The 23,660-nt window shown below is 40.3% G+C and overlaps 1 protein-coding gene across 1 annotated transcript in view; it reads right to left on the bottom strand.

Annotated features, from left to right (window-relative positions):
- The window catches only part of Grid1 (glutamate ionotropic receptor delta type subunit 1), a 749,675-nt gene that overhangs the window by 18,099 nt on the left and 707,916 nt on the right, over positions 1 to 23,660 (bottom strand). Inside the window, exon 14 of the mRNA XM_052190670.1 lies at positions 668 to 834. Within this exon, the coding sequence (XP_052046630.1) occupies positions 668 to 834 (167 nt within the window). The remainder of the gene's footprint in view (positions 1 to 667; positions 835 to 23,660) is intronic.

Here is a 23,660-nt window from a genome sequence, read left to right as displayed (position 1 = left end):
TGTTTCTCTGACTCTATTACTTTGCATCTCCACATGGATGACTCACACTTTGAAGATATACCTTTAAAAAGAGACTGTTCAGCTTCCCCAGATCCTACTTATTCATTTATCTGATTGACTCCTATGGGCTTCAGATATCACTACCTGTGAGAAGTCCTTCTGGGTCCTATCAGATCTCCTCTTCTGCCCGATCCCATTCCTGGTACATTGCTTGACCCTGCACTGATATTATATGTATATGTGTATGTGTATGTGTATGTGTATGTGTATGTGTATGTGTATGTGTATGTGTATGTGTGTGTGTATGTGTATGTGTGTGTATATGATGTATATGTATATGTATGTGTGTGTATATGATGTATATGTATGCATATGCGTATATGTATATATATATACATATATATATATATATATATATACACATATATATAATAGAGCCACCCACACTACTGTCTTCCTACAAAGAGGACATGAACTCCTCTTTTCACCCTACTACCTATACAGAGCCCAGGAAGAGGTATAGAGAAAGATATATTGGTCCATAGCTAGTACTTAGGAAGAAGGGAGGAATCAATGCATTGATAATGGCTCTATGTCACAGCAGGAGGATTTCTTCCTATTCCAGCTGCCAAGGTTGCTAGAATTGTCTTGTTGTTGTTGTGCCTACCTCTGGGAGAAGAGGTCCCTGTAGGGGCTGCCATGTTGCAGGGCAATCCCGTAGCCCTTGCTGCTGATGCTGTTGCCGATGACGGTCACTGAGCAGTCGTCATCTGTCAGGGCTGCATACTCCACTACAGCCACATCCCATAGAAAGGCGTAGTTCCCCTTCTTTGCCTGAAAGATCCAAATCACCATGAAGCCCAGCATGCTATCTAGCTATATAGTTTCAAGCAGTATGACATATCAATTGTTGGGTTCCAGGGACTCCTCTAAGTGATCCCACTCACACTATACAATTCATTCTCTTACCATTTTTTGACTTGTAAATATACCACCAATTGAAACCATTCATCTTAGTAGATCCATCTACAGTTTATAGAGAAGGTAGAGAGGATGAGCTAAAGGTAGGTCACAGTGACATTGACACACTACTCAATTTAGTTCACTCACTCCTGGGGAGTATAGAGAGTAACATTTGGGCATTAAGATTACACAGCAGAGTTTTAGGGGGCACATAATACTGTATAATAAATACCATATAAATGCTGAAGGATTATGATAATTTTTATTAATAACCTCTTTACTGCTAAGTCTTTCTTATCATAAACATGTGCATGGGTTTAGTATCTCTGGATGGCCAAGATGAAATACAAAGCAAAAGCACATATCTAGAGTTTGCTATGCATGAGAAGATCTCATTATAGAGTGGGACGTGATGGTTACAATGAGGTTAAGTATATGCACTCATACACAATGTATACACACATGTGCCTTTTAATTTCTTTGTTGTGGGCAGAGGGGATTGAAACAGCTGTGCTGCCTAGGCTGGCTTTAAATTAGATCATCTTGCTCTAGCAAGAGCAGGTTTCTAGCCCTAGTACTTCTATAAAGTGGGATGGTTGCAGATTCTTCCACTGGAAAGCTAGCTGAATCCCTAGCTGATACCCCTCAAACTTTTCTATAGCAGACACTCAGTTCTATCTTGAGCAGTGATTCTAAACTGGACTAAAATTTGGGCACTAGGAAGGCATGTGAACGGCTTTTCTTCTTCTTAAGAGGCATTGTCACTTGGCTTTCTTAAAATACCATGTAACATTCTTAATGTATCAAAGTGCCTAGTTTCCTTTCTCTGTTGAGCACACAGATGCTTCTTGCCTTGTTGTCCCTCCCACTATGGCTCACACTGGATGCTGTAAAGCATAGCTGTAGACTTGGTAATAGGGCTGAAGCATCACAGACAAAATTAAACCAAGTTGGCAAGCTGTAGGCTTCTTGGTACTGTCCAGGGCAGTGTTCCAGTTCCTGCCTTTGTTGGCTTTTCATTTCCCCTAAGATTCTCCAAGAAGTAAATGGATGCTAAAAATCAGGCTTTTATTTCTTTGCATTTTTCTTTTTGCCTTTGGGTGTGGGAGATTAGGTTTTGAGAAAGAATCTTATCATATAGCCCAGGCCAATCTTAGTCATGATCACCCTAGCTAAACCTTCCAAGTAGTAGGATTATAATCAAAAAACACCACACCTAGCAGGATGGTTCTTTTCTCAATACCCTAAGTGTCTATGACCCAAGCTGTCTTATTTCCTTGGTAATTCTTTCCATTAGAAATAGCTGTGAGCAGAATATGACCTCCTGCACTGAGAACTGGCTTCTCCTAGCCTTTCACATAACCTTTAAGACATGGCACTCACCTGTGCCACCTACTGCCTGTCACCTGCAGTACCATTCAACTGTTATGCCAAGGTCTCATTCCTTGGCCAATCCAATCTCAGAAGTCTTAAAGGACTTTGGCCCAGATTGCAAAATTACACACATCTCTCTCCATTCACATAGGAAGATAACAGTCTTTGTAATTTTTCTCCACTGGCGAACAAGTTTTTTCATGAAAAGATATAAATTTTCAACCTCTAGTTCCAAGTTTCTCTGCAAAAATGTTGACTTATGACCTAATATTTGGCTTCAGTCGGACAAGGGAGCATTTCACATCCACGCTTGCAATTCAACATGACAATCAGACACGGTTATTTGTACGATTTCAAAAGGGCATGTCATGTTGAAGGAAGAATTAAGATCAGCTTCCTTTCTACTTCTCAAGTGATGTTTCACGAAGGAAAATAAAAAGAAATAAACTGGCTCAGGCCAACTGGAAACTGTCTCTAGAACCTATGGTCTTTCAGAGGGGGTGGCCAGAGTCCCTCAAGCCACAAGTCCATAAACATGCACTGTGTAGACTCACAGATAGGCATGCACAGCCACTGGGGGAAAGCCTGCATACAAGGCCTATTGAACTAAACTGCACAGAACACGACACCTGAAACCCATGCAGGCAATGCCCTTGCATCCACTCCAAATTACACACTAAGGATTTTCTCTAGAAGTAAGAACTTGCCTTCTTGAGCAGATGAGTGATCCCGAATACCCAACATCACCATTTATAAACAATGGCTAAACTAACCACTGTCTTTCTTGTTTGTTTGTTTGTTAGCTTGCCTAGATCTCTGATCTACATGATCATACTATAGCATGAGGACTAGTAAATGGTAATAGGACACTTGCTGTGACAGGACCCAACTGCAAAGCATCTGGATCATTTTGTACAACATATACTTAGGGCAAAACAAACAAAAACAAAACAAAAAGATCTTTTTACCATCATCAGTACCCCAGAATTCTCTGGCCCATGTCTCTTAGCCCATCTCTGAGTAAAATGCAGTACCTAAATTTCCCCTTAAGGAGGATATTTTGGACCTTGAAGGTATTTCCACAATCTTTCTGGTGTATCACAGCTATCTTCAACGTGACTACGCAACATGAACATTTCAGAAGTAACTAAAAACAAGTCCAAATGTTTAGAGAGATGGACCAGTCAGTAAAATGTTTGTTGTGCAAGCACGAGGACCTGAGTTCAGATCCCAAGCATGAGTGTAAAAAAATCAAGATACAATGCAAGCACCTACAATCCCAGTGCTAGGGAAATAAAGACAGGGGTTCCCAGTGCTTCGCTGGCCAGTCCTTTTAGCCCAATAGGTGAGTTCCAGTTTCAGAGAAAGGCTTTCCCTTAAAAAATAAGGTTGAGAGCAATTGAGAATGAGGCCTGTCAGTGAGTTCTAGCTGCTACATATACACATACATGTATCTATGTCGAGGCATTCACAGCAGTCATGGCTCTGTCACCTTCATGTCACCTCTTACTTGATCCTTTGTATGATGATCTCCACCCTTCATTTTAAAAAGCTGTGATGGTTTCTGTTGGAACCATTTTTATTTGTTTGTCATTTGAGAGGTTTTCTCTGTGTAGTCCTAGCTGTCCTGGAACTCACTTTGTAGACCAGGCTAGCCTCTAACTCTGAGATCTACCTGCCTCTGCCTCCTGAGTGCTAGGATTAAAGATATGTGCCACCACTACCTGTGAGAACCAATTCTCTGCACACATTCTAACAATTATAAATCCACCTTCTTATTTGATGTTATAAATATATATATATATATATATATGTATATATATACATATGTATATGTATATGTATATATACAAACTTGGTTTAACCATATTGAGGACACTAAGTATTTCAAGTTCCTGGACCCCAAAGGAACCAAGACCCTTCTCTAGTTCCTATAATAACCACTTTTCCTTTAAGTGTTTGGTTTGAACATAAACTGTCCCCATGAGGCGCATGCTTTAAACATTTATTTCCCAGCTGGTGGTACCATTTTGGGATACTTTGGAACCTTTGCAAGACCTCGGAGCCTTACAGGGCCATAGGTTACTGCAGAAAGCCTTTGAAGGTCATACGCAGGCCCTGGCTCTTGGCTTGCTCATCACTTTCTGGCCCACTGTGATGTGAATGGCAATCAGGACACAACTCCATCAATGAGTTTAAACACTGTCATTCCACCCCTGCTGGAGAACCGAACCCCCCTGAAACTGAGGGCTAGAATAATGTCCCTCCCTCAAACTGCTTATGTCAGATGCTGTGATCTCAGCAGTGCAAAAAATGATGAACAGACCAAGCCAGGGTTTCTTCCCATTCTGCTCCTGTATTTAGCTTTTCAGTCCAGCCTTACGATCCTGTCACATCTATGGTTTCTTTGGGACAGTGTGTCTATCACTCTCTCTCCATCCTCCAATCCTGAAACTCCATTTTAGAAATCTCTCGCATTCGGATACAACACCAATTCCTTATCAGGAGTAACTTCTTTCAATAAGGGACACTTTTAGACTCTGAGAAGAATGCATGGATGTAGGGATTTAGTCTGTTCTCAACTGTGTAACATTCACATAGAAGATGGACCCAGCCACCTCCCTGTCATGTCCCAGAGTTCCTACACTAAATATCTCCATGGATCTTTGAATTCGCTATTTTCCCATTTCTTGTTTTTACTTCTTTCTGCCAATGTCCCTCAGTGTGGTTCTTTCCCTACCCTAGCAAGCGGCTGTGATGAGCTGCGGGAGGCAATATCTGAGAACAGGCACGACAGGCTGTGAGCTGCTTAGAAGTAGAGTGCTGACATTATTTCATAAAGCCTAAGAGATCAAAGTGATACTACCACTTTTGTTGTGCTATTAAAACAAAACCAATCCAAGATCTTATTTTACTCTTTTATTTGGTTGAATTTTCTTTATCTGGCTGCCCATTTATAATATCAAATGTACTCTCAACTTCTAATCATTGATTTCCATGTATCATTCAGCTGCTGAAAAGCTGAGCTGCCGATAAGGTTGTCAATTCATTCTGATATTCTTCCAGCCTTTGCCTATACATGAAGTCAGCTGGGCATATGTAGTCAGCTCCCCAGTTTCTTGTGATCCTGGAAGGCCCCTTAGGTCTGTGGCCCTGGGACACAGGTCCAAGCTTCATCTAAATGCTGTAGAGGAGATTTGTAGATTGTTTTTAAAGAGGAGAGATGGCAATGTTAAGATTGACTGGAAATATAATGTGATTGTCTCTACAGTATGATTTTTAATTAATAATGACCAATTTCAGTGAAACAATTGTAAAATGGGATTGTCATTCATAGTCACTAGCACCAGAAAATGATAGTATGATAGCATCATATAATAGACATTTCAAGTTCTTATATTTTTCTCTTGTCTTCGCAAATTGGAATTTAACTCCAAAAGTGACTCAATTATATTTATGAAACCTGAAAAATGCTCAAAATTGGCACTAACATAAGTGCAAATATTTTAACTATTCAATGTCAGGGAAATAATTTAGTAAATGATGGTTCATGAAAATGACATCAGTACAATACACAGTAGGTTCAAAGACTGAGGAAAAACTATACACAATCCTGAAAGTCTTGGGAATATTTTAATCTCATCTTAGCCTGCTTCTAAATATTTTGCCTGCTATATTTTTCCTCTATACACAAAATGATTGATTGATTGATTGATTGATTGATTGGGACAAAACAATAATCATTGGCATAGGCTTGAAGAACATATACATGAAAAGGTTAGGGAAAGGAAGCAGAGTATCTTTGGCAATCAATAAGGTCAATAAAGTCAAAGCCCTTGGGACTTAAGTTATCAGAATGCTAAGCAATTGAAGATAGAAGAAGATAGATAGAAGATAGAAGATTGATAGAAGATAGAAGATAAAATACCGCTCGTTCCTTGAGGTCTACTCACTTTCCAAATTGCCTGAAACCTGGAGGCTGTCACTGTAAACAGAGACAAAGGGTTGCCTGGCTAAATCCTTAACATCTCCTTCTTAACATTCCTCATAACATGATCAGAGACTATTGTTGAGGCATGTAGACACAGCCACAGGTGAGCTGCAGCATGGTAACTGGCTTGCTCACCCCTGCACCACACTGGTAATAAATTGAGATTGCACTGCTGTCCATGGCTCCATTGCTTCCGTCCCTCCTAAAGCTCACCCAGGAAGCAAACTTCCAGAGCCGTCAGCCTTGGAGATAAGAATCTCATTAGGTTCTTCTATTCCATCCTAACTGCTTAGAGAGAGGAAAGAGCAGCCACAATCCTATTCCAAACAAGCAAGAATGATGGCTCCGCCCCATCAGTTACACATGCAGCTGGAATGAAGTGCGGAGGGAAGCCGGGCATCTGTAGTGCCAGGAGCAAGCTGCTAGATGCCAGCACTTACAGGTCCAGTATCTTTCAGCCATAGAATTACCCTCAAGAGCAGAGCCTTGGTCTCCTCTTATAGATGAAGTGACCAGGGACTTAGAAATGAGTCTTATCCCTAACAAATGAAACATGAAGACAGGCCAACCTGTTTCCAACTTTCTACAATAACACCTTTCCTTTCTTTGCCCTGCTTGAAATGAGGACCGTGGAAATTATTCCATAGGTCTGTGCCTTTCAACCATTTCCTGAGGGAGCATGCTGGTTACAGTCCACATGTAAATGACTATGCATGCTTTGCAGACAAAGATGCTTCATGGAACATTTTGCTATTCTAGGAGAAAGAAGAACACAGGTGGGTACCCTCCCCAAGGATTCTTTGGACACTTGCTGCATCTTTATTTGTATTATCCATCCATGGAGCATGCTCCCGGCTGTTTGCTGCATCCTTTCTCTAGCAGGGCCTGGCTTTTGCATATATAAAGACTTAGCTCTTTTGGCCATAGTCACAAAATGGTGATGCATTGCCAGGCACAGCCTGAACCCTGGCTGCTGCTATACCTGCATTACATACAGTGCCAAGTCACAAGAGGCACCAGGAAAACCCAGAGACCATCTGCCAAGAAAAGGACAATTTTACAGCTTGCTGGTTGGAGTGTGGGCTGGCATGATATTTCTGGAATGGCAATTCAGTGAAGAGAATTGCATGCTTTTCAAATCTGCATATGCAGCAGTTCACCCCTTAGAGATATATTCTATACAATTACTTATTTGCTGAAAAGATGCTTATATAAAAAAAGAAAAATCAGAACAATACTGTTAAACCTTAAAGAAACTGGAAACTAAATGCACATTACTTAAGAATCAGGTGGTATCATTAAATGATGAAATATCTTTCTGGTAATATAGTACTTTTAAAAAGCACTAAATGTTGAGAGAATTGTCCAGGGCAAAAAGAAAAAAAAAGAGAGGCAGCCCCAGGCCACGCATTAGGCTGAGCTTCAGAGTCTAAGTATACGGATTAGATCCCAGGCGCATTGCTTGCCAGCTGTGTGAGCACTGATAAGTTGATTAACACCTCTGGGTCTTGCTTCTACTAGATATAAAATGGGCAGAGTTCTGATGAAAATTAAATACTTCAATATATATGATATGCTTAGGGCTTTGCTAAATGATTTACAACTAATATTAGAATATTTAGTGAAAAACAGCTTGTTACAATGGATGATATCTCTTTTCAGCAATTATGGCCAATGTCCATATTTATGAAGAGTCAAATCCAGTACCAAATACTAACAATGTCCATCCCCGGGTAGAGCCATTATAGGAGAACACTTAAGATTTTGTTCTTCTGTTATCCATGTTTGTGGAGTGCAGCAAGCCTTTCTTTTGTGATTGCAGGTATCTAAGAGGGTAATTTTTAGAAATTCAGTCTTACATCTTGAGCTCTATGCAGTGAAAGGTGCACAGAGCCAGAAGAAGTCCCCCATTGCATCCAATTCTGAAGTGAACCCACATTTTCAAGTGGCAATTGCTTCTTAAGAGACTTGTCAGTCATCTACCAGCTTCACCAAGTCAGCAGACATATCCTCATCTCTCTCTCTCTCTCCCCCACTCTCTCTCACTCTCTCTTCCTCTCCCTCTCTCTCTCCCTCTCTCTCACCCTCTCTCTCTTTCTCTCCCTCTCTCTTTCCCTCCCTCTCTCTCTCACTCTGTCTCTTTCTCTCCCTCTCTCTTTCTTTCTTTCTTTTTCTCCCCCTCTCTGTGTGTATGTATTTGTGTAGAACATGTGTGCACATATGTGATAATTTGTGTATTAAAGTATCTCAGAATTGTGTATGTATTCATTTTAGTGTACGGGTAATTATGACAGCGTATAAAAGTTTGTATGTATATGGGAATGTATGTATGTGTGCATGTGAAATAAGTGTCAACATGTATGTCTTGTGAGTGCATTGTGAGAATTGTTTAATGTGTGGAGGCGTATAAATGTGGAGAAATGGGTGATATATATGCTGTTATGCTGTGGAAATATATGTGTCTATGAATGTGTGTGGGTATATGTGTGACTGTGTGAAAGTGCGAGTCACATGACTGTGTTAAGTTATATAAGTATAAGCAAGTAATACTAGTGTGGGAGTGCAAACGATGCATGTGGGACTGTAACTGTGCATATGTTTGTATGTGTAAATATGAACGTGTGTGAGAGAAAGAAGAAAGGGAGGAACTCCTTTAGAAATAGCTGAGAGAACTCAGGCAGCCAAGAACCTGGAGAATCACAAGACATTCTCTTTCTTCTGGAAGTAAGGAGCCTTTCTTTCTGATTTTTCAGAATAAGGAAGAAGTCTCTTAAATGACATGGGACCATACACTAATGGAAGACTGTTCATAAAGCCCAACTAAAAAAGCAGAGGGGAAGACGCTATTTAAGGACTACAAGACAAAGCCTTTACCTAACTTGGACCCAGGTCCAGCAGAAGAGAAAAAATAGAACAGGCTCAATGGGAGGGAGGAGGGAGGGAGGGAGGGAGGGAGGGAGGGAGATCCCTGCTGGGCTCCACAGACCTCCATAAAACTGTTGTCTCAACATACCCAGAGAGTTCAAGTCAGCTTGTTCAGTCTTCATACCAGAGAGAACAGGATGAAGCAAAACAAAGAGGTCTCAGCCATAGCGACAGCAATGCACAGCAGGTCCTTTGTGTATGGCAATGAGTATGGGCAGGAGGCTACATTGAAATTTGGTCTTGGTGGTCAAGATGAGCTTGTCCATTCCCTAGTCTAAGGGTTGGAATGAGTGGACATGTCCTAGGGCTACAGCCAGGGAAAGGAGCTCCTGCCCAGTCAGAGGGTAGTATTTCTGCCAGTGACTGTCCTTTCAGTGTTTGTACCTATGTGTTCTGAGTAGCATCAATGACAGGAAGGAGCACAAATGGTAGAGAGTGGATCAGGTAACTCCTGTGCATCACAGTAACAAACATGATGCCTTTTCTACTATGTGATCTCTCCTGAAGACAATAATTTTCTTTCTAGGGTCCCCTAAAAATGTACCATAGGCGTTGGTGATGAGATTTGGACTCACCAGGCAACACTGTGCTTTGGCACTCCCAGCCATCCATCTGAGCTCTTTGGGTTAGTGGTCTCACATGGAGGGCAAGGATAGCACTGTCTCCTCACATAACTGTTGTTAGTAAAGTCAACACGGAAAGTGCCTGATGCATGAAAGGACCTGGAACAATGTTAACATGTGACCCTGATGATCATAATCATCACCAATATCATAGCATTAAGTTTGGGTCTTGATTAAAACACAATTGCCTGGGGATAAATAACACTTGAAATTGTCCTCCATCATCAGCCTGGTAAATGAGAAAGACTGGTAGACTGGGTTACAGTCTCAACCTAATTACCGACTCATTATCAATTTATGAAAAGGAAGAAGCCCAGATGGCCTTTAAAGTCTTCTTCAGCTTCAGCATCTTCCAAGTCCATGTTAGAGGCCATGGCTCTCGAAGTGTCTTGCAAAGATCAGCAGCATCAGCACTGATGGAGAAGTTATGAGATGTAACCATATCAATCAATAAATCAATATTTTTTCCTCTCTTAAAGAAGATTTAGAAAGAAGAACATTGTAGCCTTGTATTTGGGGCGCTAAGTAGAGAAAGAAAGATCACAGATCAGAGGGAGCACTGGTAATGAAAGAAACTGTAAAGGAAAATCACATCAGGCGTCTTCTTCCAGGAAGGCTCTCTGCCTAGTTCTTTCCCATTCATTTTCTTATCACAAAGTTACTATAAAATCTTATGACTCAGGCCGGCCATTTTCCATGGAGAAATTCAAGGCTTAGAAAAAAAACCATTCCTAAAAATTAAAGAACCCACTGTTGTCAGAGATCAAATTTCTCCCTAGATTTGCACTGAGAATAGACTTGCTTCCTCTCATCCTTCTCAAAAAATTAACCCTAGAAGCCTCAGAGAGACACCTGGGATCCCTTCAGTCAACGGGCATTTTGCTTCTCCTGTCAGACTCTGAGGAAAGGGTTATTAGGCATGCCTATTTCCCAAATTTGATCCTAGGCTGTATTCACTTTCGCTTCTCTTGAGAACCAAGAAACCAAGAAAAGGATCACCACATTTTCAAGAGAAGATGCAGGTTTTGTACAAAGGCAAAAATAAGACCCCCTAACTCAGAAGAATCAATGACTCGCGCCCTAACATCTAAAACTGTCTACTGTGGTCAAAACTGAGGGGAGGGCCGTAAACAAGTTTCTCAGCAGGGCAAGAGGACACATTGCTTTCCAATGACTTGTCGACATTTTAAAATGACCAGAGACCATGATAAATAGCAATCTAATCTAAGTTATTCCATGGGAAAAATTGAGTGATCTAAAAATAAGATTAGATGGGTTTGCCTAGATACAAACTAGATTATAAAAATAATATAAAATATAAATGAGCAGAACCGTTCCAAATTAGTGAATACCACTGCTCCCAGTAAAAATAGGCAATTAAATGAAAATCAGTGCCAGGCATGGATTCCCTTCTTCTCAGTTATTGGTTAGAGAGGCCCTGGAGGCATTAAAAATAGTAAAAGCTACTGCAATTGCTTTTTGTTGTCCATACTAACTAGACACTAAGACCCTATATATGGCTGAAGGCAGCACGCACTTTGGCTACAGGACACAGACATAACCACCTTGAACTAACCCTACTGGCTAATTTTCAAGTGTTAAAAGGGCTATGCAGGCTGCTGGAACAGAAAAGATATCAATGATCGTATCAAGTATGAACCCTGCTTGCTACAATTTTGACCTGCTGGGCAAGATATGTCCACCAATACATAAACAGCAAGTCTCTGCTCCTCGAAACAGAATTCATAAATACGGTCAAAGGCCAAGGCTAGAAAAGTCAGGGGCACTAGGAGATATCATTGATGTTGTTGTTCTATATGATCGTGTTGTCAAATTGATTTCTAAATGTGTCTTTTTATATTCATAGATCTGTGCTCATTCCAACCTTGCCCACTGAAGCTTCTTATTTCAGTGGGTAGGGGTTAATGAAGACTCATTACTGTTCAAGGTGCTGAGAAAAAAAATGACTGGGAATGTTTACCATAGGTGGGACTTCTATATTCATCCCTCCACCAAAAACTCAGGAAATATCTCTGAGGAGGAGAGGGAAAGCGTATAATAAGCCAGAGAATGGCAAAGAGTGCAATGAAATGCTCTTCTTTTAACATGACATGGCTCCGGCACAAATGAACCAACAGTATCTGTGAATACTTACAGAAGACCTACACAAGTTCAATCTAGTCAATATTTCCAGCTGGGACTGAGGAGGACCTCCCAAATCCCCATGTCTGGCTGGGAGACAAGGAGTCACTTTTCATTAGGAGAGTGGCCACTGGAAGATTCCCCATGCCAGTGTATACATAGGCAATCCAACCAGTGAGTCAAATAAGTAAATAAATAAACAGGAAAAATCTGGGAGAAGAATATAATGGAGCGAGGTTCTGAGAAGAGTTATAGAAGAGAGCCAGGGATGATTATGATCAAGTTATATTGCATCAATCTCTCCACCCAGACATATCTCCCACCTCTTTTTCTAGGAATCTAGTCTATTGAGTCTCTTTGAACCTCCTCATACATATGCCCTTCCAAGTCCACACAAACTAAGCCAGGTCCCATATACAGTGTCCTGGTCTTATCTGGGTACCATACCTATGTCCTATTTAAACTCTAGGTATCCTCCAAGACCCACACTACCTGCTACCAATATGCAGGTCCTCCCCATTCTAAATCTAACCTCCCCACCCTTCAGGTCAGAGATATCCCTGTTCAGAGTCTAGTCCAGTGAGTCTGCATATGCCACCTCTCCATGTACCATGTCTAAACCATCATATCTAGCTTAGGTCCCACATCCAATGTCCTGGTTTACAGAGGGTACACTGCCTGCATTATAACAAATCTCTAAACTTCCACCAGGATCCACTCTTTCTATGCCCCATCCCACAGGGCATTCTCACACCAAGTGCAACATTTCTATCCAGATAGATCTATACCAAACCCCTGAATTGGGCCAGGAGGCATATCCTGTATATCATCCCAGTTACCTATATCTATCTCACTTCATTCTTCCCAAGCTATTCCCAACTCTAAACCCAGCTCTCCCCTACACTCTCTCTTCTGCCACATACTACTTTGTTCATATGAGACTTAGGGGCTAACTAAGGAAGTCCACATGAATATATATCATCATGGAAAAAAAGACTATGAAAAACATGAAATATCAAACCAATACATTCTCTTCAAAACTGTTCATCTCTGTAGACATGTTTGACAAGGAGAATTACTTTAATGAACTTCTAGACTTAAAAATTTTTTTAAATCCATAAACTTCATCGAATGATTCAAGGAATTTAAAGAACATACAGCAAACAAACAAACAAACAAATGCCCAATGAAATTAAGGAAAAAGAACGTAAAGAAAATAATCACTTGAGTGATGCCCAGGAAAGCACAACTTAATGTTGATGGAAATAAAGAGGGTAATACAGGCCTTGGAAACAGAATTCATTAAAGATATAGAAAAGTTGCAGAAGACTCATGCTTCATTGAAATGGAATAAAAAAACCCAATAGTCCAAATAGAAAACTCACAAGAGGGACTTATAGCTAGAATTAATCAAGAAGAAGATTGAATATCGAGATTCAGTAATAAAATGGAGGATCTAGACAAAAATAAGCAAGGAAAATGAAAAAATAAAAACCTAAGAAAGGAATGTATAAGAAATGTGGGACACCATGAAAAAAAAAAAAAAACCCTTGAACTATAAGCACATATTAGGAAGAAGAATCCAATGGCATAGACCAAATCTTCAACAAAACCACAGAAGAAAACTTGACCAAACTAAGGGAAAACGCACACAGATATGTAGACAAAAGAAGCATACAGAACACCAAATAGAGACAAGAAAAGATAATTTCCATGACTTACCATAGCATAAATATTAAATATGCAGAACAAAGAAATTGTACTGAAAAGAATTGTATTGAAGTAGGAAAATAAAACATATCACATTTGAAGGAAACCTATCAGAATAATAGTTGATTTCTCGACATAAAATTGAAAGCCATAAGCCTGGAGCCATGTACTGCAAGCCCTAAAAGACCATGCTACTTAGTCTGGACTGATATACCAGCAAAAGTATACCTGAAGAAAAAAACATTTCTAATAATATAAAAAGCCTAAAAACACATTTATATCCAAGAAACCAAACCTAAAGAAAATACAGTGAGCGATATTTCTTATGAAGAAATGGAGCTGAGAGACTACAGAAAGAAATATAACGTCATAAGCATTAAAACACAAAGTACCACTAAGAACACAATAGTACCAAAAATTGACAACACAAAGATACAATTAATACACACATTTTTATAGCTTTAAATATCAATACTGTCAGTTCTCCAATCAAAAGACACAAGTGGTCTGACTGAATGGACCAAGAAACAGCATCCACCCATCTGTTGTCTACAAGAAACACAGTTCGTTTTTAAAGATAGGCACTGCCTTAGGGGGAAAGGGTGGACATGAGTGAAAGGTTTAACAAGTCAATATCACAACCAATTGGGACCAGGAAGCAAACAGGTGCCCCTGTGCTACTACATGGTAAAAATATTTTATCCCTTGGATAAAAAATAGACTTCAAACTAAAAATAATCACAGAAGACAAAGAGAGGCATTTCATTTACTAAGGGGAAGAGTTAACCAAGAAGACCTTACTGTTGGCATTTTGTCTAGGCTCCGCCCCATAGTAACCTTGCAAGAGCCAGATATGCCTGACACACTATAAAAGGGGCTGTTTGCCCCCTCTTCTCTCTCTTGCTTTCTTGCACTTGCTGCTGCTCCCCCCTCCATTCCTATCCCCCCTCTCTCCACATGCTCATGGCTATTCCTCTTCTCTCTCTCTCTCTCTCTCTCTCTCTCTCTCTCTCTGTGCCTCTACTCCTTTAACTCTGCTCCCCATGCCCTAAATAAACTCAGCATGTGCCCACAGAGTCATCCCTTCCCAGACACCTAACTACACATCCACCATATATATTCCTTCTCCCCCTTTATTTTTATAAAGCACCACACTATCTATCCTAAACATACATGGGTCAAACTCTAGTGTACCCAATTTCATAAAAAATAAAATGAAATGAAAAACAAAAAACAAAACCAAAAATCGAATACAGCATTTAAGGCATAGATTACCATCAGCCCATTAGTAGTAGGTGATTTCAGTGTCCTACTCTCTCTGACAGGTCCATCTGGCTAAAAATAAGAGAGGATTAATTGACATCGCATACCAAATAGACCTAACAGATAGCTATAAACTGTTTTCACCCACACATCAAATAATATATACTCTACTCAAGCGCAAATGGGGGCTTTTCTAGAATAGTCCACATGCTGGGACATAAAGCAAATCTTTACAAATTCAAAGGGACTGAAATAACTACTTGCATTCTATTCTATCTGACCACAGTGCAATAAAACTCATCATTGAGAGCAAAGAAGTCTAAGCCCAGAGAGATGCAACAACTCAACCCTGAGTGATGACTGTGTCAAAAATAAAACAAGAAAGAAATAAAAATTTTCCTAAATCAAAAGGAAAATGCAACACAAGGAAAACTATGAGATACATTGATAGCTTAAAGTGACTAGATTTAAAACTCAGAAAAAGTACAAATAAATGACCAAATGATCCAATTAAAAAATTTAGAAAAACAAGAACAAACCCAAGCTAAACACACTCAATGACATGAAATAATAAAAATCAGAACAAAAATCAAAGAAATAGCAACAAAGAAAATACAAAGAGTTAACAAATATAAGTCCTGGGTCTTTGAGACGATAAACAAGACTGATAGATTTTTTTTTTTTTGGCACAACTAAAAGAACAAGAAGGCCTTGATTAAAAGAATCAGAGCTGAACAGGAAATGCTTCATTCTAATAAAGTAAACATTTAACGAAAAAGACAGTACTACCCTAAGCATACATGTAACAACGTCTAGTGCATCCAAATTCATAAAAAAATATTACTGAATTTAAAAGCACAGATCAGCCCATTAATATTTAATAGTAGTAACACACCAAAAAACCATAACATAGTAAAGGAATATCTTAAAAACCTGTACTCCATTGAGAGAAAAACCTAAAAGAAATGGATGATTTCTAGATTCAGCAGAACCATCAAAATTAAACCAAGAAGTCAATAGCTTAACAGTTTAAACAGACCCATAACAAATGAGATTGAAATAGTAACAAAAATCCTTTAAGCTTAAAAGAGACAGAGACAGACAGATAGACAGACAGACACACATACACAGGGAGAGAGAGGGGGGGAGAGGGAGAGAGAGAGGGAGAGAGAGGGGGGAGACAGAGAGAAAGAGAGAGAGAGAGAGAGAGAGAGAGAGAGAGAGAGAGAGAGAGAGAGAGAGAGAGAGAGAGAGAGAGGGATTTTTGACCTGAAAAGTTCAAGAATTGATAAATTCAGCCATGTGTCAGGATGCAGAGTAAGCTCACACAAATCAATTTTCTACACACTAACAACATGTAGAGAAGAAGACCACTGGTAAACTACCATTCACAGCAGTCTGAAAATAATATGTCTAGGAATAAATGCAACCAACCAAGTGAAGGAACTCTATAATTATATACCAGCTATACCACTTCTTGGCATATGCCCAAAGATTCCACACCCTACTCCACAAATGCTTTCTCAGCCATGTTCATTGCTGCCCTGGGAAATAACTTAAATGTCCTTCAACTGATAAATAATGAAAATGCAGACAGAAGGAGGGAGGAGGGAAGAGGGAGGTGGGAGGTTTTAGGTGGGAGGTAGAGGTTGATAATGGAATACTAGTTGGCTATAAAGAAAAATGAATCATGAACTTTTCAGGTAAATAGAAGCAACTAGAAAAATTCATGCTGAGTGAAGTCATCCAAACCCCAAAATTCCCTGTTGTTTAAATGTAGAGCCCAGAAGCCACTGGGGTGGAATTGACCTGAAAGCATGCTCCCTGAGGACTAATTTTATAAGACCAAGGGGTACCACGTAAGCTTCCAACGGAGGAAAGCAACCAGTAGTTGTGCAATAGTGGCACTCGTGACTTGGTTGTAAACAACAGCTCTCTAACTGAACTTAAAATACACTCAACAAGAAGATGTCATGACTGGTACAAGAAAACCTAGCTAACCACCCACAGCTAATGAAGTCATGGATTTTGGGAGTGAACCTACAACCACTGCTTTAATAAACCGGCATAACACCTAACTATAGTCTAAAATATTTGTTCTTATACTTACAGAAAGAATAGTCCTTAAACCGGATCAAGGAAACTTCTTTTTTCAATAGATAGAGGCTATTAGAGAAAATCATAACCAATGATTTTGCTCAAGGATTACAGCCAACAGTTGACAAGTGAATCTTCATAAAACTAAAATCCTTCTGTATAGCCAAATACACTATTGCAAAGCAAAGAGGAAGAATGGGAGAGAATCTTTACCAGCTATACATCTGACAGAGGATTAATATCCAGAATATACAAATAACTAAAAAAAAAAAACCCAAAAAGCCAGAAATGATTCATTCAAAAAATAGAATGAGACCTGAAAAGAACATTCTCAAAAGAAGAAAAATGGCTAAGAAATATGTCAAACAATGTTCATCATCCCTAGCAACTGTGGAAATTTGAATAAAAAACAAGTTTAAGATTTTAACTTACTCCAGCAAGAATGGCAAGGAGAAACAAAACAGCCAACAACAAATTCTGCAGGGGAGTGGAGAAAAGGGGTCCTTGGTTCACTGTAGTGGGACGGCATAGAGTTGCAGCCAGTATGCAAATCAAATTTTCAAAATGCTCAAAATAATTATAATTCACTCATCACAACTCTCCCCAGTGACAATAAATGCTTTAAAACCATGGACTGTCTCTTGTCATCCATCAGAATCCGCTGTGGAGCAATGGAGCAGAATGTTGTCTAAAGAGCCACGTCTAGTCTCACACAGGAAACCTCTCTGTGCTCCCAGCCACGTCTCCATTAAGCCAAGCTGCCACCCAAGCAAGACAAGGACTCTCTCCTCCCTGATGGAACCAGTCTGTTCCCCTTTCCCCTTAGGTGCAGGCTAGAGCCAGGCCCCACCCCCTGACATCCAGGGGTGTCTTCAATGTCCAAGAGTTAGAACCTGCCATCCTCAGCCTCTATGCATCCTGGGAACCCACAAGCCAGCTCCCAGCAATGCCCCAGGGACCTCAGACTGTGCCTCCTCACCCCAGGAGCGAGGTCCTTCAGCTTCTCATAGCCTGATGTTTGCCCACCCGGCATCATGGTCATGGGGTGCATGCAGTCAAACTTTCCACATCAGCCTCCATGAGCAACCCAGCCCTGTGGTGTGCCGGACGTGAGCCACCACTTTTAACCCACAGTCACACCCACAAGCAAATATGCTATAATATATTGTGATGGAACTATAGAGATATTTCATGTTTTATGCATTATATGTAACACACACACACACATACACAGAGAGAGACAGAGAAAGAGAGACAGAGACAGGGAGAATATGAACAAATTCCTGGACCATGTATATCATAATTTCCATTTGAGTAGCATAGTGTCTAGCATATAGTTGGTGTCAGATAAACTTGAGAAGCTGTGGATCTTGACAGAGTGGGCTGGCCATATCCCATATCCCCTCTAGACTTAAGTCTTTCCCAGTGTTCTAGCATTCAACCCACACAGACAGCATCAATGGGCATGCTGAACTTCTAAGAATCCATCTCAAAAATTCATAAATTAAGTACTAATGCAGCAATCACAGCATACAACCATTTCAAAGAGATATACTCAAATCCACGAGGACATGAGAGTCATCTGGAGAGTGTGGCAAAACACAGATTGTGCTCTACCCTCCCTCCTCCCAATCTCTGATGCATCAGACCTGGATCAGAGCCCAAGAACTGACATTTTCAACAAGTTCCCACATGCCCTCCACACTACCTATAATCTCCATAATCATTCTAGGAAGACAAGTTATTCATTATGTTGTTCAAGAGTTCATTAACCTGCCCAAGGTCTTATAACTGGCAAAAGATAGATGTGAATACCAAACCTAGTTGTTACTGATTCCATTATCACGTTCTCTCCATTGCATCCTGTTACTGTAACTGAGCATTTGACTTCATTGAGGTCCATTTCTGATGAGATCTGAGAACTACACCTTGAGGCCAGAGTAGTTTGGCCATCAGAAAAAAACCTCCCATTACTGTTTCTCCAGGAACTGTGTCCTATGTGCCTGCAATTGATATTACAAAGTGTCCTTAATGGACGGGGTGACCATGCCTGGGGCTTATGTTCAAGAGCCTTATCCTCCAGCACACTTGCAGCTAGGAATTTCTTTACGGCCTTTGCTAAAATGTCAGCCTTGATTGACATAGCTTGCACTATACCCTTTAAACACATGGAGGAGCTGCAAAACAGGTCAAACCTAACTAAAAACAATTCAAACAGACTCTCATTCTGAACAGCTGAACAAGGTGCAGGCTTTACCTGACAGGGCCAGAGCTTTGCCACGGAGGGAAATGCTGAAGTTCACCACATAGATGACTATCTGGCTAAGGGACATGCGTAAATCCTGAACCATCCTGATAGGGGCCCAGCATACAACCTGGGCATATAGTATCTGTACAAGGTTTAGAGTGTTCTCTTCGTTGCTTTCCTATGTGACTGAGGTCTGGCATATGGGCATCATTTAGTAGGTTCAAGTTCTTTGCCTTGTGAGGAAGCCTCAGCTGTGACAGGTACCCATTTATACTGGCAAAGGTTTCTGTTAAACAGACAACCATCTGTCTCTGCTGCTTTCTCTGATATTCAACAGGGAAGTTTCTCAGAGCTCCTACTGTTCCCATTGCTACTGCTTATTTGAGTATTTGAGGTCCTCACTCTCTCATTAGCCTTTGATTTACTCTGTTTCTGTTTCTGTGTTTCTCTTTTTCCCTTTCTCCCTTTCTCCCTCCCCGCCTCCCCTCATACTCACACACTACAATTTTAAAATATAGGGCACACAGCATATCACAATACCTCTATGATGTTTAAGAGTAAAGAATCAACTCTATTCATTTTGTAGATAGAATCACTGTTTCTACTGAGATATATTAGTGTTGATGGTAATATTAATAAAATATAGAATAATGAGTTTGATAATTCTATTGATCCATGAAATTTTACTGAGGTTGGCATTCTATATTTACAAAATGTGACCACAGTAAATGCAACCCCCATCCCTCTGTGAAGCTGAGGTCTATCAGCCCAACACCACTCACATCCATTTTGTTTTGGAAGTATTATTATCCTCCCTTTTCTCTCTTTGTGCTCCTGGACAAACAACGTTAAGGCAACAAAATGGAAATAAAAATAAGCTTATCAAAAATGGCCGACAAGCTAGCCGATGCAATAAATCAAAACTGTTTTCATCAGCAATCGCTTCTTGATTTTTATGTAATCAAATAACAAAACGCATCCCTTCAAAATGTAAAAAAAACTTAAGTCATAAAACCCAAAGCAATAATATTCAGTGGAACAAATAGAATGGACTCTGCCCACATTTACAGCCAGCGTTAAGGGGAAGCACATCAGGCTTGGGTACAAAGCAAATTACAGGGCAGAGGAAATCTGTAAAATAAAATCAGATTTAAGGGGAGTCAACATCCTCCTACTTTCCCTAATGAGGAGTTTGAAAATAATCAAAGTTAGCATGATGGCATGGATATTGGTTTGAGCTTACGCTACCAAATTATAAAAATTGCAAAAGAAAGTAATTGAAGAATTCATAACGAGATTTGCTTGGCAATGCTCAAAACCCAAAGCAAAGTAATTTAATAAGGGAGGCTCGGAGGGGGCTCTCCTTGATCTTTGGACTGTATTATCCCCAAACCAATCACCATCAAACAGAATTAAGCAGTAAGGGGTCACACAGGGGCCAAATGAGCCGGTTGTGTGTTAAAGCATTCCAGAGAGACAGAGCATGTTCCACTAGGTCCAGGGCAGAGGACTCTGCCATCCTTGACCACCTCAGCCATCCATGCTCTACGTATATACGAACCGCCAGCCATTCTGCTCATTCATGCTGAAGACAGAAATGTTCATGACTGTGCCTACGCATTTCCACATCTTAGTCACTGAACATTTATTCTGTTTGCTTTTTAAAAGCATAAGTAATTTCAAAAGTTCCTCTGCTATTTCCTTAGGTCATTCCCGGGGACAGACAACAGTATAAAAAGGAGTCTCACTGTACAGAAGCTAAGATCTGAGGCCTAGGCCAGGCAGGGTACTGACGAGTGGACAATATTCTGTGAGGCTATGCTCTGGGGTGTACAGTGCAGTGAGCGGGAAGGGCAGGGGAGAGGGGGGAGGAGGAGGTACCACTAATGCTTGAGAGACAGCCAGCAACCAGCCTGGCAGACAAAAAGTAACCCAAAAAACACTCTAAAACAACTGTGTACCATAACATACAAGATTATCAAGATGATGATTTGAAGGGAGGGAACCACCTGGACTCTTGTAACAAGAGTTTGTGTGAATGGCAAGCAAAGGCCAAGGCATTGTTCTGACTACAGTGTCACCACCTTTGTGAGGAGTCTCAGTATGAGGACTTGGGTCTGGAAGAAGGACCAGGTTTATGCCCTGGTGAGTTACTGCCTCCGTTGGTCAGGAAGTCCTATGATACTCATACCACTTCTTGTGGTCTCTACATCTTCATAGAGAATTAGTCCAAACATGGTCTGAGGGCCCAAGGAAAGGATCAAGCCTCTGGCTAAATAGGAAGGAAACAATAATATACAGTCCCAGATCAAGCCTACACCTTTTCTTTGACCTTACATTGATTCTCAGTGTTAGACTGAAAACATCATGTCCACTTTTACATATTAATTAATCTCACCACTAGTAAATGAATCAACTAGTGAATATATAGACAAAATACCAAACCTTCAGACAGTGCTACAGTAATATCTGTCTGGGAAAGGGGCCTCGTGCTTGCTAGTTTTTAATGTTTAATTTGACACTAAGAGTTATCTGGGTAGTAGACAACTTAAACTTTTAATTGAAAAATTAAATTAGAAGTCTTCCTGCTGCCATCTGCACCAGGGAGCCAGGAGACTCCACAGCCTTCTGTGCATAGACTGCCATGAGAGAGTGATCTCCCAGCAGTTCTTTCACTTCTGAGCACACAGGTGAGATCTCTACCTTCTCTCTGGAGGGGAACAGCTAGGAGCACACAGGGCATAAGACCAGTGGAGCAGCTGGGACAAAAGTCTTCCTGCCGCCATGGCACCAGGGAGCAGGGGGACTCTACAGCCTTCTGTGCACTGCCCTCCAGGAGAGAGTGATCTACCAGCAGTGCTTTTACTTCTGAGCTCAGAGGAGTAAGGGCACTGGTTTATAGGTCCACAGGAGGAACAAACTACAGCCAGATACAACAATACCAACTAGCAGCAGAGATAACCAGATGGCAAAAGGCAAGCACAAGAACCCTACAACAGAAACCAAGGCCATATGGAAACATCAGAACCCAGTTCTCTGACCACAGCAAGTCCCGGATATCCCAACACAATGGAAAAGCAAGAGATGGATTTAAAATCATATCTCATGATACTGATGGAGGGCTTCAAGAAAGACTTAAATAACTCCCTTAAAGAAGTCCTTAAAGAGGAAACACAAAAATCCCTTAGAGAAATACAGGAGATCATGGGTCAATAAGCAGAAGCCCTTAAAGAAGAAACACAAAAATCCTTTAAAGAATTACAGGAAAGCACAATCAAGTGAAGGAACTGAATAAAACCATCCAGGATCTAAAAGTGGAAGTAGAAACAATAAAGAAATCATAAAATCTCTAGAGATAGAAAACTTTGGAAAGAATTCAGGAGTCATAGATGCAAGCATCAACAGCAGAATACAAGAGATAGAAGAAAGAACCTCAGGTGCTGAAGATACCATAGAAAAATTGACTCAACAGTCAAAGAAAATGTAAAATTCATAAAGCTGGTAACCCAAAACATCCAGGAACTCCAGGACACAATGAGAAGGCCAAACCTAAGGATTATAGGTATAGACGAGAGTGAAGATTTCCAATTTAAAGGGCCAGTAAATATCTTCAACAAAATTATAGAAGAAAATTTCCCTAACCTAAAGAAAGAGATGCCCATGAACATACAAGAAGCCTTCATAACTCCAAACAGATGGGACCAGAACAGAAACTCATCCCGGCACATAATAATCAAAACACCAAATTAAATAAACAAAGAAAGAATATTAAAAGCAGTAAGGGAAAAATGCAAGTAACTTATAAAGGCAGGCCTAGAAGAATTGCACCAGACTTCTCCCCAGAGATGATGAAAGCTAGAAGGTCCTGGGCAGATGTCATACAGACCCTAAGAGAACACAAATGCCAGTCCAGGCTACTATAACCCAGCAAAACTCTCAATCCTCATAGATGGAGAAACCAAGATATTCCATGATAAAACCAAGTTTACACAATATCTGTCCACAAATCCAGCCCTACAAAGGGTAATAGAAAATGCCAACACAAGGAGAGAAACTAGACACTGGAAAAAGCAAGAAAGTCATCTTTTTCCAACAAACCCAAAAGAAGATACCCACATAAACATAAAAATAACATCAAAAATAACAGGAAGCAACAATAACTATTCCTTAATATCTCTTAACAACAATGGACTCACCCCTCCATAAAAAGACATAGACTAATGAAATATTTCTCATGTAAATCTTCAATTTTATCAGAAAATGTTTGTAATTCCCCTTTTAATTAATTTAGAAATTTTTTATGTCTACCATTCTATCTGCACTA

Source organism: Apodemus sylvaticus, chromosome 8 (assembly GCF_947179515.1).
Source record: "Apodemus sylvaticus chromosome 8, mApoSyl1.1, whole genome shotgun sequence".
NCBI lineage: Eukaryota > Metazoa > Chordata > Mammalia > Rodentia > Muridae > Apodemus > Apodemus sylvaticus.
The sequence above is the reverse complement of the archived record's forward strand: the minus strand, read 5'-3'. Positions and strand labels throughout refer to the sequence as shown.